We start from the raw sequence: 14,312 nt of genomic DNA, 5'->3' as shown, positions 1-14,312 counted from the left end.
TCTGTCCCCTATACTCTCATCATTAAAAGAATTATAAAGGCATAAAATATCCTGTTTCAACACAAGATGCCCCCATTTGTATACTTCTACCTCAAAAGGCTTTTTCACTGCTTTTCTTTTAATCCTATTTTAGATTAAATGTATCCACATGTTGAGCAACTCTGGAAAATGTTATAAATTTAGACTCTTTCAAGTGAAGACAAGCTCCAAGGCAAAGATGAGCTCTTTTAGCCCCATGAATCACAGTGGAAAAGCCTGCTAACCTCACTGGCCAGATTCTTCTGCTACCAATCTCTCCATCTGCTCACTTAACTGCCCACAAACAACGGTTCCCTTGCTTCTACCAAATGGTTTTGGGGTAAACATCCTGTTTTAAGTCCTTCCCTAGAGACCTATCATAAAATCAGGTGTTGAAAATAAGTGTAGGGATCTATTTTTAACTGTGAATGAGTAATGGTCTAGATGACTGTTAAATACAATTTGTTTCTTAGAGAAACCTGACATGTCAACTTTGAAATTCACAAGAAAAATGAAGTCCTGTTACACTGGACCTCCAAAACCTGAAGGGGAAGATATGGACAGGCTTGAAAATTTGGTGCTTTGCATTTATATATATTTTTCCTATTCATGGAAAAGGGGCAGCTCTTGATTCTGCCACTTGCAAATCACATGCTGATATAACAGGCTAATGTAGCTGCAAGCTGAATCCCTTTTGGATGTAGAGCTTTTAGAGGGATCTGAGTATACAGAAGTATGAGACACAATCTCTCTTGCCTTCCCAGAACATCATTCCTTGCACCCCTACTGCTTTACGCACATGCATTGCCTCTTAAGGAAGACAGGTGAAGGGAAAATTCTTTGTGTTGTATCCCTTTGATTCACTAAGAAACTATGTGGACTGGAGTCTGATTCCTTTCCAGGGCTACAGAGCAAGAGAAAGAATGGAATATTCAACCTGAACAGAGGCTAGTATATCCAAATTCATGTGTGGCTTAGTTAGCATCTTCCCTGGTGGAGGAGATAATGATGGAAAACTTCCTCCACCACCCCTAGACTCCTGGGTGTATGGACTTTTGAATGACTGTGTCTCAGTCCTTATCAACAAGTATTTGCAACCACTGGAAAACTGGGCACATGATGACTATTTTACACATCTACATATTCTCAGCAACAACAATAAAAAAAAATAATCTTGCCAATGCTATACAGATGGCTCTGAGGCTGAATCCAATTTCAAACCACTGATTAAAATCAAATCCAGACAGAACAAGTTTCAAGTGAGGACAAGGAGAAGCAGCTGGATGAATATGCAGACAAGAGGCATCATTAGTGTATCACAAGAGATATCATAACTGTACTTTTCTGGTACAACAGAGTCCTCCCTGATAAAGGTAATTTTTTGTCTGTAAGACAATGATGTATCTCACAAGCTGGTCTGAGACAGGAACAAAACTCAACAACAGTCTAACCTCCCAAAACTCAGCACTGTCAAAAGTTCAAGTAACTCTTCATTTATCTTGCCATCTCCCAGATCAATGAACAGGAAGGCATACATTTATCTTTTGAACAAAATTCTAAGTTATAATTCTATATACTCCACTAAAATTCTTCTCCCTCTGGAAAGAGGTTGCATTACCAAATCTGTGCCAAGTTTTATTAATTTTAATCAGTATTCTACTGGAAGACCATAGAGACTATGCCAATGAGGAGAGTGTAAAAATCTTATCAATGAGAAAGCCACTGAAGCCTTGTTGTAATTTAGAGGAAATTCACCAGGGTTGTGGTGGATTAGCTTTGTTGGTAGGATTTTCAGGAAGAGCACCTCTCCATACACCCAGAACTGAATACCATGCTCCATCGCAGCAGAAATCCAGTCGCCAACTTGCATGGCTGCAGAGATAATCTCCCAAAACTGTAATTAAAATTACAAAATTTGTTTGAATCTCATAACTCTCTGAAACTCAGCAGTATCAACTTTGGTGTTCCAATCATTTTGGCCTCAATATGTCCAACTACAACTTAATCACAAAATGCTTTGGGTAGATAGGCATATGTGAGAAGACGAACTACAGCGGTTATTATGAGTATTGCCAGAAAAAAAAAAGTCAGAGGAAAGAAATGGGGGAGTGAAAGAAGGGAGTAAGGAGATCAAGTAAGAAGAAAAGCAGAAATTGTAATGAATTTGATGACAGCACACTGTACAAACCGCAATTACTTGGAGTGCATATAAAGGACAGGCTTCACTTTTCTCCACCCTTGGCTGTGATCTGCTTGCCATTTTTCACCAAGGAGTCCATGTGCCTTTTGGACAAATATGGAGTCCAGAGTTCATTGTCTGCCCTGTAAACTGCAGTTTCACAGCGCACCACAGTCACTGACCCTGCCAGGAATTCCTGCCATGAGTCCATGTACTGCAATTCTTCTGTCTCTGCAAAGGCGGGCTGATAAGAGTGTGAGACAGACATACCACTGGCATCCCAATCACGCTAACAAAACTACTCCTCATCTTTAATTCCTGCAGCCTCCAGCATATTCTCCTGGCAGTGATCACCCTGAAACTTGGATGCTGCCCTTTCTAGGGGGACCAGGTTTCTGCCTCCTTGTCCCTGAGGTAGGCAGAGCTGTCCTCTCTACTGTCTCCTGTGAAGGCTTTGATTACTGCCTCCAGCTTCCTCATGAGGTACTTGTAGTGCTTTTACAGAATAAGGGTTCAAACTCCCTTCCTCTGATTTGTCCAAAAGGACTTCATCACCATTTCCTTGTCTCCTCTCATACCCTTAAGAGGTACAGACTTCCTCATTCTCCTATATCAGCATTGTTCCCACAGAGACAGTTTTTCTTCTGATCTCTTCCTGTTTTTTTCTTCACGTCATAAAATTACAGCATTAAATTAATTGAACAGAGTATCAGTTTTACAGATTCACAAATAGACTGTAAAAGTGTACATAATTTAAATAAACATCATACCCACTGAAAGTTACTAAAGTAAACAGCAAAATAAACAAATGAAGCTAATTTCCAAACCAAAGCCCACACAAACCCTCAAGACATAACAACTCTGGTGTTTCAGAGTTTATGGTGATCTCTAACTAACCAAATTCAGGATGAGACCTGGAGCAGAGGGCAATAGGAAGTTTCTGCACTTCCTTCTGTCTTTTTTTTTTAGATGGAATGCTGAACCAAATAGGTTTGGTCTTTCATCCCACCAATATTTCATTGCTCTGAAGAGATGCTTTGGATTTCTTGTTTATCTTTTTTTTGTTGTTGTTGTTGTTGTTGCTATTTTTTTTTCTGGGATAGTTAAAGTCCAGCGCTTCCCTTTGCTTTCCACCCCCAGCCCTCCCCATCCCCTCTAATCTCCACAGGGGCTTCTATATTAGTCTGAGTGGCTGGATAGGTCTCAGCCTCCATCTGGGGGGGGGGGGATTAAACTTAATTTATCCTCTTAATTCGGCAACAATTTCCTCACCAAATCCTCTTCCTAGCTTCGCCTTCGCTCCAGCAGTTGGTTAGCATTTCAGCCCCGTACCTTCGGGGAATTAAAAAAGGGAGAAACCCGTAGTCAAATGCCGATGCTCCCTGCGGAGGGCAGCACTGGAGTTGGGGTCCCGCAGGGCGGTACGGGGCTGGGGGCGGGCGGGAAGGCAGCGCCGGGCAGGGGTCCCCGCTGCGGAAGGGGTGGCACAGTGGCCCATGGTACCCGGGCTGGGTCCTGGGCCCCCTCCCCGCGGGCAGGGCCGGGCTGCAGAGCGGCACGGAGCTCTCCCGGCAGGGGACGCCTCGACCCCTCCGGCGGGGCCGGGTCGGGCGAGCCGGGGCGGTGCCGAGCCGTGCCCCGCGCCGAGCGGCCGTAATCCCATCAAAGGGCCGGACCCAGCCTCCTCCCCCGCTTCCCTCCGTCCCTCCCCGTCCCTGCCCGGCGCGTCCAGCCCCGCTGTCCGCTCCGCTCCGCTCCGCTCCCTCCGCACCCGGCTGCCGCCCGGAGGGGACGCGCGGCGGCGCCGGCGCCCCTGGCCCGCGGCCACCGGTCCCAGCTCCCCGCTCAGGCGGGGGGACTCGGCGCACATGGAGGTGCCGGGCGGCTGTCACCGCCGCTGCCTCGCCTCGGTGCTGCTCCTGGCTTCGTGCATCGGGTGTGCGGCCACGCCGCGCAGGAACATCCCCCGCCGACAAGGTAGGACGGGCGGCAGCGCCGGACGAGGGGTGCCCGTCCCGCGACAGCTTGCACCGGCGAAGTTCCGTGTCCCTTTAACGCTGGGGCTGACCCGGGTCGGGCACAGGCGGCAGCCCCCGGGTGGGCGGCGGGGGCCGAGGTCGGGCCGCCCGATCAGTGAGCTCGTCAGGGAGCTCCGGGTGCCCGGCGGGGCGTTCGCCGCTCCTCGCTCTTCCCTGCGAGCCCCTGCCGCCCTCTCTCGGGGAAGAGAGGATGCCCAGGCAATGGCAGGGACCCGTGAAGTTGCGGGGTAGGTGTATGTCCCGTTTTCTCTGACATCTTACACTCAGTGTCGGCCGGCGGGCTGGATTTACAGACCAGGACTAGCCTGCAGCTACTGCAGAAGAAATCGGCAAAAATTTTACCTGGTTTCTACTGTATCCTGTTACCTGCGGTGAGTCGTGAGCAGAGTTAGAAGCCAGGTGAACCTCTAAGCCAGTCAGAGGTGACCTGTCGGGAAGGCTGTTCCGTGACTGTGACATTTGTATGTGTTGCGGAGAATAACCTAAGGCATAGAGTAGTAAATGTGAAAGAAAAATTACTACAGAAGCAATGATTTTGTCCCAAAAATGTAGCTATCATGTACCAAGCATGATGTGGTGTGCCTCCTGGTCCTTCTCCTGGCTGAGCTCTGCCCGGGTCCTGTGGGAGGGTTCCCACGGCTGTCGGCGGGAGGTTTGCGTGGTGATCAAGGAGGTCCTGCACAGTCCTTGGAGGTTGGAAGTTAAAACCCTGAGTCTTTTAAAACCTTTTCCAGTCTGCAGCATATGAAACAGTAAGGTGAAATATAAACAATGAGATGAGACACAGTGCATGGTGAAGTTTGACATTCTGTATACTTTGCAAATTGCGGTGCTAAGAGAAGATAACTATGCCCGGGACTGTCAGACACTGGGACTATCCTGGAGTCTTTGTGACCAGCACCGACTCTTATCACTGAGATCAGTTCAATTGAAAAGACAAAAAGTTTAGTAAGTTCTGCCTCACCTCACAAAGTGCTTGTCACTTCAAATCCTTTTTGTATTTATACCATCATATTGAAAGATTTTTATTGCTGGTTTTTAGAACAACTATTGTGCCTTTTCTTGCTTATATACGAAAAAAAACAAATGCCTTGGAAACTTAATACTTAAATACAGCCTGAGCTTAAAACCCTTACTGGACAGATGGCTAATTTTACTGATCTGACCTTGTCTCTTAGGGATCTAGTCCCATGATCCTTGGTTGTCATAATAGCCACCATTAAGTACTTGAGGAAATTAGGCAGACAGTCGTTGTGAATGAGATGATTAATAACTGCATTAAAAATTTGTTTCCCCTAGTCACAGCAGAATGGCAGACCTGGAAAAAATGCATTTCTGTGCATTACATTAAAACAGTTTAAAGCTTGGAAAATAATTGTAGTGTTGTGAAGGAAATTAATTAATATGTTAGTATTGTGTTTACCTTACTTCTGTTAAGACACTTTTGATGTTAATTTTTTATAACATGCTTCAGATTCACTGACTGATTAAATCATTCCTTTCTTGCTTATTTTGCTGTATAAGAAGTAAGTAATGAGCTCTATTGGGCAAAATTTTTTCAAAATCTGTGCAAACATTTGAAAATCCGCTTGCAGCAAGATTTGAAGAGGGAAAACCTCCACACAGTTTGTGTGCAGCAGTATATATATACATATGATTTAAATCCCATCTGCATTTTGCAGGGACTGCTGGAGTTGAGGGCTCCCAAGAATCCCATGACTGTGAAATGGAATGTTGCTCTCAAAACACTCAGAACCGGTGTAGTTTCAGGTAGCTGGAACATCTCTATCTTGTTCTGCAACATATCATATGCTAGGTTGTTAAGAATGGAAAATAATTATCATTTACTCATACATCCAAATTTACACATTGAGTGAGTAAAAAGGAGATAAGATAGTAAAAGTTCTTCAGGATATTTTTTATCTTTCATTTGGCCTTTTCAATAGTGATAGAAGTGAGACTTGTACAGGAATTTTAACCGAGATGAAAGCAAGAGGTTATATCAAGAGAGAAGTCACAAAACCAGTTGATCTTCAATTACAGAAGCTGACTTGGAGGGCCTGTGGATCAAAAGAAAACAGATAGTAAAATGGATCTCCATTTTTCCCAAGTTTCACTTCAGGGCTTAGTTTACAAAGATCAATTTTGTAATCCCAAGAAAGCAGCAAAGTAAGAAATCTGTTTTCAAAGTTGAAAATATATAGTAAAATGGCCACACATGCAAAAATTAAATTAAATCTTCAGAGGAAAAGGCTGTGTACTCAAATACAAGACATTCTGATGACTGCTAAAATCATTTGAACACTTATTTGCAGTTACATAGTTACATAATACATTTTCTGGAGACAAGGCAACAGGATGACAGAATCTTTGGGAAGGGCTTAAAACAAATCCTTAGACACCGTGTGGTGAATAGTATAGCTGGGAACAGATTAGCCTGGGATTCTCTATATCTTGTACTCCCAGAAGCTGGCACTCACACTGCTGCTTTCTTTTTTTTTTTTTTTTTTGCTTTTACCTTCTGCAAATATACAGGTTTTTGTCGTCTTGGTTTTGGTTTCAGGTTTCAACTGGTTAAAGAATAGAGAGTCTCAAACTATCACCCAGTGTGTTACTCTTCTACTAATATAAAGACAGTATTTAATTTTAATGGTTGTCTGATTGTAGAGAATTTTAGGGGGAAGAGCTGGCCAGTCCTGTGGACATTCATGGCATAAAGTTGTTGTACTGTATTGCATTGATGCTCTTTAGTACCAGAGTGTAAAATTCCAATGCCCTGTAGAATAATAAAATGGGTAAGTTGGTCTGCATGGAGAATAAAAATAATCATATCTGATGCTTAGGAATGCTTTTCCTTTTATAAATATATCCTGCGTGCCAGCTAATACAAATAAAAAATTTGACTTGTATCTCTTTCCCAGATGTTCATAGCAGTAGACTTCACTGGCTTTCTGTGTAAATGCTGAAGGAATCAGACCAGTTAGAGTCTGAAGATTTTACAAGAGAGTAGCACTCAATATCGGGGCCAGAGTTTCAAAAGAGTACAGATCCTTGGTCAGCACTACAGTAAATGACTTTTTTTCCAAAGTATTTGGCACTGGCATACTTGAATTCTTTAGAAAATCTGACTATAATAAGACCTGCTACATAAGGAGCACTTTTGAAAATCTAGCCATATTTATGTATCAAAACAGGTCAAACTACCTTGAAATCAGGTCTACAGGTATGAAAAGTCCAACAGTCTTTGGGAAGGAAGGTGCTTATTTGAGTTTTAAACATTATAGTTTTTTGGAACAACAATAGGATGAATTCTTATTCACTCTCATAATAAATCCCACATGTAAAGCATGCAAGAGTAAGGGTTTTTTGCTGCTGGATGTGAAGTGTCTGAGAAAAGGAATTATTCTGAAGCTGAATTATTCCTGATGTCAGGGATGTAGAGCTGTCAGAGACAGTGCATATCTGTGAGCTGGAACTAAAAAAGAAGATGTAAATAATGTATTTAAAGGAAGATTAGTATCATCCTCTTGCAATTTCAGAAATGTCTGATGTCTTCAACACTGATAAAATCAAGCAGTAATTATATATGTATTTGTTGTTTGCCACCTTCAGATGTAGGTTGCATTGCAACATTATGCGACATTCTCACTTGATTGGATTTGCTCTTGTTCCTCTGGAGTCCATGGTCTGGTAAATTCTGAAAACTGATCAATCACATCACCACCTCATGCAGATATGAGCATTCCAATATTTTTCAGGGAAGCAATAGCAATGCAGTGAATTAGTTCACTTAATCATGTTACTTTGTATGTCACTTTTACTCATTTTGAAGTATGTTTTCTTTAGTTAGTTTCACTTGCAGCAAAATGTCTTGTGCCCTTTCCACTATGAAATTGCTATCTTCCTCTGAACAAGGGAACTTTCAGTAAATGTTATTCATTGGCACCATTTGCCAGTGCCAGTGTCTGAAATGACTATTCAGACTTCCACCAGTGTTCAGAAAGGTAAATTAGCTGAGACTTTCTATACCAGATACTGGGATTCACAGTGGTGCTTCAGAGAGGAGGGGTTGTTTTGGAGTTAGGGCACTAAAGTAATCCTTGGGAGATCTTTCTGCTTTGAGGCTGTCACAGGCTGCCTTTGATGGCTTACCAGTCCTTCACAGGCCAGATTTTAATTTTTAAAAATGAGATAAGAGAGGTTTTTATGCTTTCATCCTTTTCCAGCCATGTCACTTTAAACAGTGATAAGACTCCTATAGGGTGCTCATCATTGCTGTACTTCAATTTTAGTCAATGCTTCCAGGCTTTGACTGAGTGATAATGTGTAGGTGATTTTCATGGTGTTTTCTGGTGTGCCTTGCAGAAAAAAACCCTCTTTTTTCCTCAGTGACACTGGACTAGACAGGACACAGCACTGTGTATTGTTTGCAGCTCATTAGAAGTGAATACATCCAACTCAAACAATCATAACTCACCTTAAACTTAAAGGCAGGGATTCTGAGTGTCAGTCAACCAAAAACATCCCGAAGAACAGAATAGTACCTTGTTTTCTTAAACCAGAAAATTTCAGTGCATGAGCTCTCTTCAGTGCTCCTTAAAACTCATTGATTAGCTGAGAGTATCCTTGAAAGGTTTTAAGTCCTCAGATCATGCTTACATTTGGACTCAAATTTTACATGTTTCTATTTATGATCTTTTAATGTGTGTTTATGCTCTTTTTATGCTTTTTTAAAATTGAAAATAGAAGTAATTTTAAAAAGGTGGCTATCATTTCTTCATGTCCTCAAAACAGGACTGAGAGGACCTTTTCACAACCTTTACATCACAAGGAAATGAAACTCTAAAATGTTTATAGAAATCATTTCATATTAAAGAGTCATTAAAGGATATTAAAGGTACCTGTAATCTAACCAAACAGCATGAATATGTCTTTGCAGGGTACATTATTTCATTATTGAGTGTACAATTGGGTGCCATATTTATCCGTGAATGTGTGATGGTGGTCTGATCACATAACAAAAGACTTCCTAAATCACAGGGACATAAAATTTCTAAATTGTTTAAATTTCTAAACTGTTTTCTGTGCAACAAATGATCTATCTTAAAAAAAAAATCCCACAAACCAAACAAATCCCCAAACCTGTTCTTCATTACTAATTCCAACTGAAAGGAAATACTTTTGAGTAAGGCAAGGCAAGATTTGATTTCCTTTTATTCTTTACTTTTAGTGAAGATGCTTACGCATGACAACCAAATTAATTATTTGATATAATGTGACCATCCAAACCACAACAAAAGATCAAATTACTTTTTCAGACTTTTCAAAGCCACTGAGCTGAGAACAGGCACACCAGAATTCATCTTTGAAAGTAACTGCTTCAGGAGGGCATAAGCCACTGAAAATTGAAGGCTTAGGGACCTTCAGCACAACCAGGTACCCAACTCAAACCTGGATAATAATATGCTGTGTGGTGATCCATAAAACTCTGCAGGTGAGAGGTGTATAATGTCAAATACACCAGGTATTATCATACCAGTTCTTCTGTTGAACATAGGGTAGCTACACCCAGGAGTAAAGACTACTGTTGAGAAAAGTCCCTCAGGATATTGGCCTCTAATGAAAAAGGAATCCACACAATATTGAGAAAGGGAGCCATTTGTTCAAAAGGGAGGAGACAGCTATGTGGTCATAGTAGAAACCCTTCCTTCTCTTGGGTTGGATCCCTGTAGGTGGACAGCCAAAAATGCATTGGCTTTCTTTTCTTAAAAAGATGTCTCACTCAAGCATTGCCAAAGTTATCCTGGGTAATTTTTTAGAGCTAGGAAATATAAACCATACACAGGTGTTAACATCCGAGGGTGGTTTTCTGAGTGTATCCCCAAGTAGTGATAGGGTGTCTTTCCCCTTATATATGTAGACCTTATAGCTAATAAACTTTTTATATAACAGTGAAGGTAGCATTTGTGTCAAGAAAGTTCCAAGAAGTGGACAGAGTGATTCTGAGTTTCCCCACATCCTCAGAGGACAGTCAGTCCAGTGTTATTTGCACAGAAAAATCTCCGAAGATGGAAGAATCATAAGAGAGATCATTCTTCACATCTCTCTCAATTTTAGAAGTACTTTAAAATTGCTGGCATCTTTGAAAATGATGGCATATATCAATACCTATGTGCATTTGGACCTTGCAAAATTGTCTTTCTAAAATGATGGGAAATGAACATCCTGTGAATGTTCTTTCAAATTTCTGTATTTTTTCAAATACAGAAATAATTCTGATCTTTCTGCTGTGCCAGAGGTATTGTTGCACATACAAAATTTTGAGTCAAGACTGGCTTTGTGTTGCTGGGCTCAAAAATCATCTGATAAAAAATCCTAAGGGTAAAAAATATACAGTATTTTCCTCAAGTTTAATTGCTTTATGCATGAAAAATTTAAACTAGAATACCATTTTAGGAAAAAAAGAACCCAAACTATGAACAAAACCTATCAAACTGTAGATGATGGAAGGTACCTGTCTAGGACCAAAATTTTTGTGCTTTAATTAGAGATTGCAGAAGCCAGAATCTGTTCCTTGGAACTGAAATGTGAGGTCTCTTTCATATTCTGCTTTTGAAACAATTACAGGAGAAGGTAACATGTTTCCAAAAATAATCAGGCATTTTTTGAAGATGACTATTTACAGAGGTGTTGGCATTGCACCTAATACTCCAGCCATGCATGGAGATTGCTGTCCTGCTGGCATCTTTAGTTCCTGCTCCCATTTCAGGATGTTCTTGTTCCCATGTGAACCTGTGGTGGGCAGGTTGTTAATGTTCCCATCTTACTTGATCAGCTACAATGGCAGAATTGAACTTCGCAGCCAAGAGCTGTTTCTCTGTCCATGTCTGTGACAAAGGACTCACTCAGTAGGGTGAGATGCAGAGCCATAGGGTCACAGGACGGAAGAAGAAGCCTGCAGAATATAAGCAATTCTTTCAGGGACTTCTGGACAAAGAACAAGATAGCACCTAAAATAGGTTTAAAGGGGGAGAAAAAGTGTGCTGTTTGGACCAGCTGATGCCAAGTAAAGAGCATGGTTTGCGTGAGGTAGCCCTGGAAGAGGTTTGGGACAAAAGACTGGACTCTACAAGCTGCAGGAGACAGTGTGCCAGTGGAGCAGGGAATGCTTTGAGAGGATTAGGGAGCATTAGATACTAGCTGCGTGGACATCATAGCTATGCCTGGGTCATGTGCTATTTTCTCCCCTATTTATTTGTTCTTTATGCTGTGATATATTTCCATGTCTCATTGTCCCTTGCACCAAGAGGGTTTTGTCCTTCCCTGTTGGTCTCTTAGCTGTCACATCCTGCTGCTTGTGACTGGTTCTTTGAATGCACAGGCCATGTCCCACACTAAATCAGTTTAGGGATTCAGGTTTAAAAACCACAGTTATTTCAGTCACTTAGCAGAGACAAAGAATTTCCTCTCATTTTACTGATAGTGGGAGTGAATGGAGAGACTTGCTGACTGCAGAAGGTAATGAAATTATTCCATTTCTTATGGAGGAGCTGAATTGGGGAAGAATTTCCTGCTTCTTGAGAAATGTCAGATTTTCTTTGGAAGTAAAATACTTAAGGGAATCATACAAATGTATATTAATGATGGGGGAGTAATGAAGATGGAGTAAGGCTTTTCTCAGTGGTGCTCTGTGACATGGCTAGAGGCAATGGACACAAAGGGAAAGCAGGAAATTCCCTTTAACATGAGCAAAGTCTTTTTTACTGTGAGGGTTACTGGGTATTTATGGTGAGAGGTTGTGGACTGTCTGTCCTTGGAGATATTCAAACTTCTTTATGCAAAGTCTTGGGCAACCTGATGCAGCTGAGTCTGCTCTGAGCAGAAGTTTGGACTCTCCAGATGTGCCTTCCAGCCTCACTCCCTCTGTGATTTTGCAGAATGTCACAAGGAAAACCTGTCTCCTGAAAACTTCTTCTGTTTCAGCTCTCAGGTTTAGTTTCCTTTGAGCTCTCCTCCACCCTTTCATGGTGAAAACACCAACTGGACCAACTACTCTGCTTTCTACAGAGAAATGAATGTTTTCTGGCATTGTGATCAGTAGAAAATGTTGGGTGGGAGGTTTTTACAGTTTGTGTTGCGTAGCTCTATAAGGCCTGTGCCAGAACCTCAGGGATAACCAACCCGCACACTTATTTTTGTGATACTTTCTCGAATGGGACAAGATCGTTTGTGTCCATGAATTATGAGCTTCAACATAATCACTCAGGGCTTGGAAGGATTGTGGGAATCCCAATGCTGCACATTGTGTCCTCCCCCTGCACATTTATTGCCCATCACATGGTCAGCTTTGTCGTTTTTACACTTTAATCTTTTTGTATGTGTGTACATAATGCATGTGTGATTGTCAGATTGTAATTTTTTTCTATCTGACCACTTCTCAGGAAGCTCCCCTTTAACTATTTTCTTGTACCAAGTAAGGTGTTTCTTCAAGAGCTGTTTTGCTCTGGGTTTAATCAAGAAAGAAATGTGTAGTAGATGAAGTGAACTGTTTAAGGTACATCAACGAGAACATTTTCAAGTATTGTGAACAGTTTTGCCATGTGTTCCTTCAAGATAATAAGATTTGGATAGCAAATGCCTGAAAAATCAGTGATATTAATTGATGGGAAAATAAATTTTCAAGTTACTTATCTGGCATTTTTACAATTTCACTGGCCTTTTTACTTTTTGCAGTGCTGTGGTTTGTGAAACTGCTCCAGTATTTGTGCTTCCTAACACCTCAGACACATAACCCATGAGAAAAAAGAGGTTGGAGGAGATGCCAGGATAAGCATATCTGGCATGCTAGTTCCTAAGCAGCCTGTCCCACTGATCACTAAAGTCTGTTACGCAGACAGGGTGACATACTGTTGCTTGATTTCAGCTACCTTCTGGCACTTAAGTTAAATCCCTGAGACTCATTTTTTCGAAGTTACTTGAAAACTGCTGCTGAAGCAGCTGATGAGAAGGTAGGTTGTGACAGGGCAGGCATTGTGCTGGCAGCAGGCAGGGCTAGCTGCAGCCTGCCAGTCACTGGGCACATCCACAGGGACAAGGCAGGCTGGACCACAGACAGGAAATCACAAGCCAGGAAAAATGTTGAGTTTTGCATTCAAGCAGCTTGTAGGCTGGAGAAGGGAGAAGTGACCCTCAGTGCCATCCCCTCCCTTCTCCAAGATCAGGAACCTGGTTGCTAATTTCCTTTGCCAGGCCAAGGTGCTGCAGAGGTATCAGGAACTAGGACAGCCATGCCCTGCACTGGGGCTGCAATGGGCAAAGCACAAGCCTGGTTTTGGAGGAGTGAGCATCAGATTTTGACTCACACTTCCAGAAATGCACTGGAAGTTATGTAAGTGGAGTGTTTGGTGGGGGTTTTTACAGGCACCTATACTCCGTTTTCTCTGGAAGTGGAATGTTATTCCATTAGGTGAAATATTTCACCAAGTTATCCAGGTACAAGGATCAAGGTATGCACATATGCACCTGAGTGATTCAAACTGGCTTCTCAGCAGTAATTATTAAAAACGTAAACCTGTAAAAGTTGCCTAGAGATTGCCTGATGTGCTCATTTTGACCAGGGCAAGATAGATACAAACTAGACCTTTGGTCAGAGATATGTGGTTCCCTGCTTTTTATAACCTGCAGAACCAGAAATTTTACATAAGTGAGTCCAGGGCATAGCCATCCATAGCTAGAAGTTTTTATATATGGCTATCAAAAAAAGGTATTTATTTTTTTCTTTTATTTTTTTTAAAGTAGTTACTGTTCTTCCTTTTCAGTCCTGAAGTCACTGTTACACTCTGCGGAGGTCCCCTCCTCACTCCTTCCCTTTGCCGCAGTTGGAGCCTTCCTGGGAGCAGAGCCTTGCTCCAGAAAGGACTGTAAGGAGCCCCTGGCTGCCTTTATGTTCAGTGGTCTGCAGGGCCAAGGCACAGCAGGAAAAGCCATGACAAAGTCTCCAGTGACATTGTGCCTGTTCATTCTTAATGGGATTCGTGGTGTTGCACTGTAGCTTAAGTTCTGAGCTTTGTCTCCTT

The 14,312-nt window shown here is 42.1% G+C and overlaps 1 protein-coding gene across 3 annotated transcripts in view; it reads left to right on the top strand.

The window, feature by feature from the left end:
* Positions 1 to 4,065: 4,065 nt before the first annotated feature.
* EGFLAM (EGF like, fibronectin type III and laminin G domains) overlaps positions 4,066 to 14,312 on the top strand; it is a 71,326-nt gene continuing 61,079 nt past the window's right edge. For all 3 annotated transcript variants that reach the window (XM_062512717.1, XM_062512718.1, XM_062512716.1), the window contains exon 1: positions 4,066 to 4,174. In XM_062512717.1, coding sequence (XP_062368701.1) covers positions 4,066 to 4,174 — 109 coding nt within the window. The remainder of the gene's footprint in view (positions 4,175 to 14,312) is intronic.

This window comes from Cinclus cinclus, chromosome Z (assembly GCF_963662255.1).
Source record: "Cinclus cinclus chromosome Z, bCinCin1.1, whole genome shotgun sequence".
Lineage (NCBI taxonomy): Eukaryota > Metazoa > Chordata > Aves > Passeriformes > Cinclidae > Cinclus > Cinclus cinclus.
Note: the sequence above shows the minus strand (reverse complement) of the source record. Positions and strands in the feature narration are given on the sequence as shown.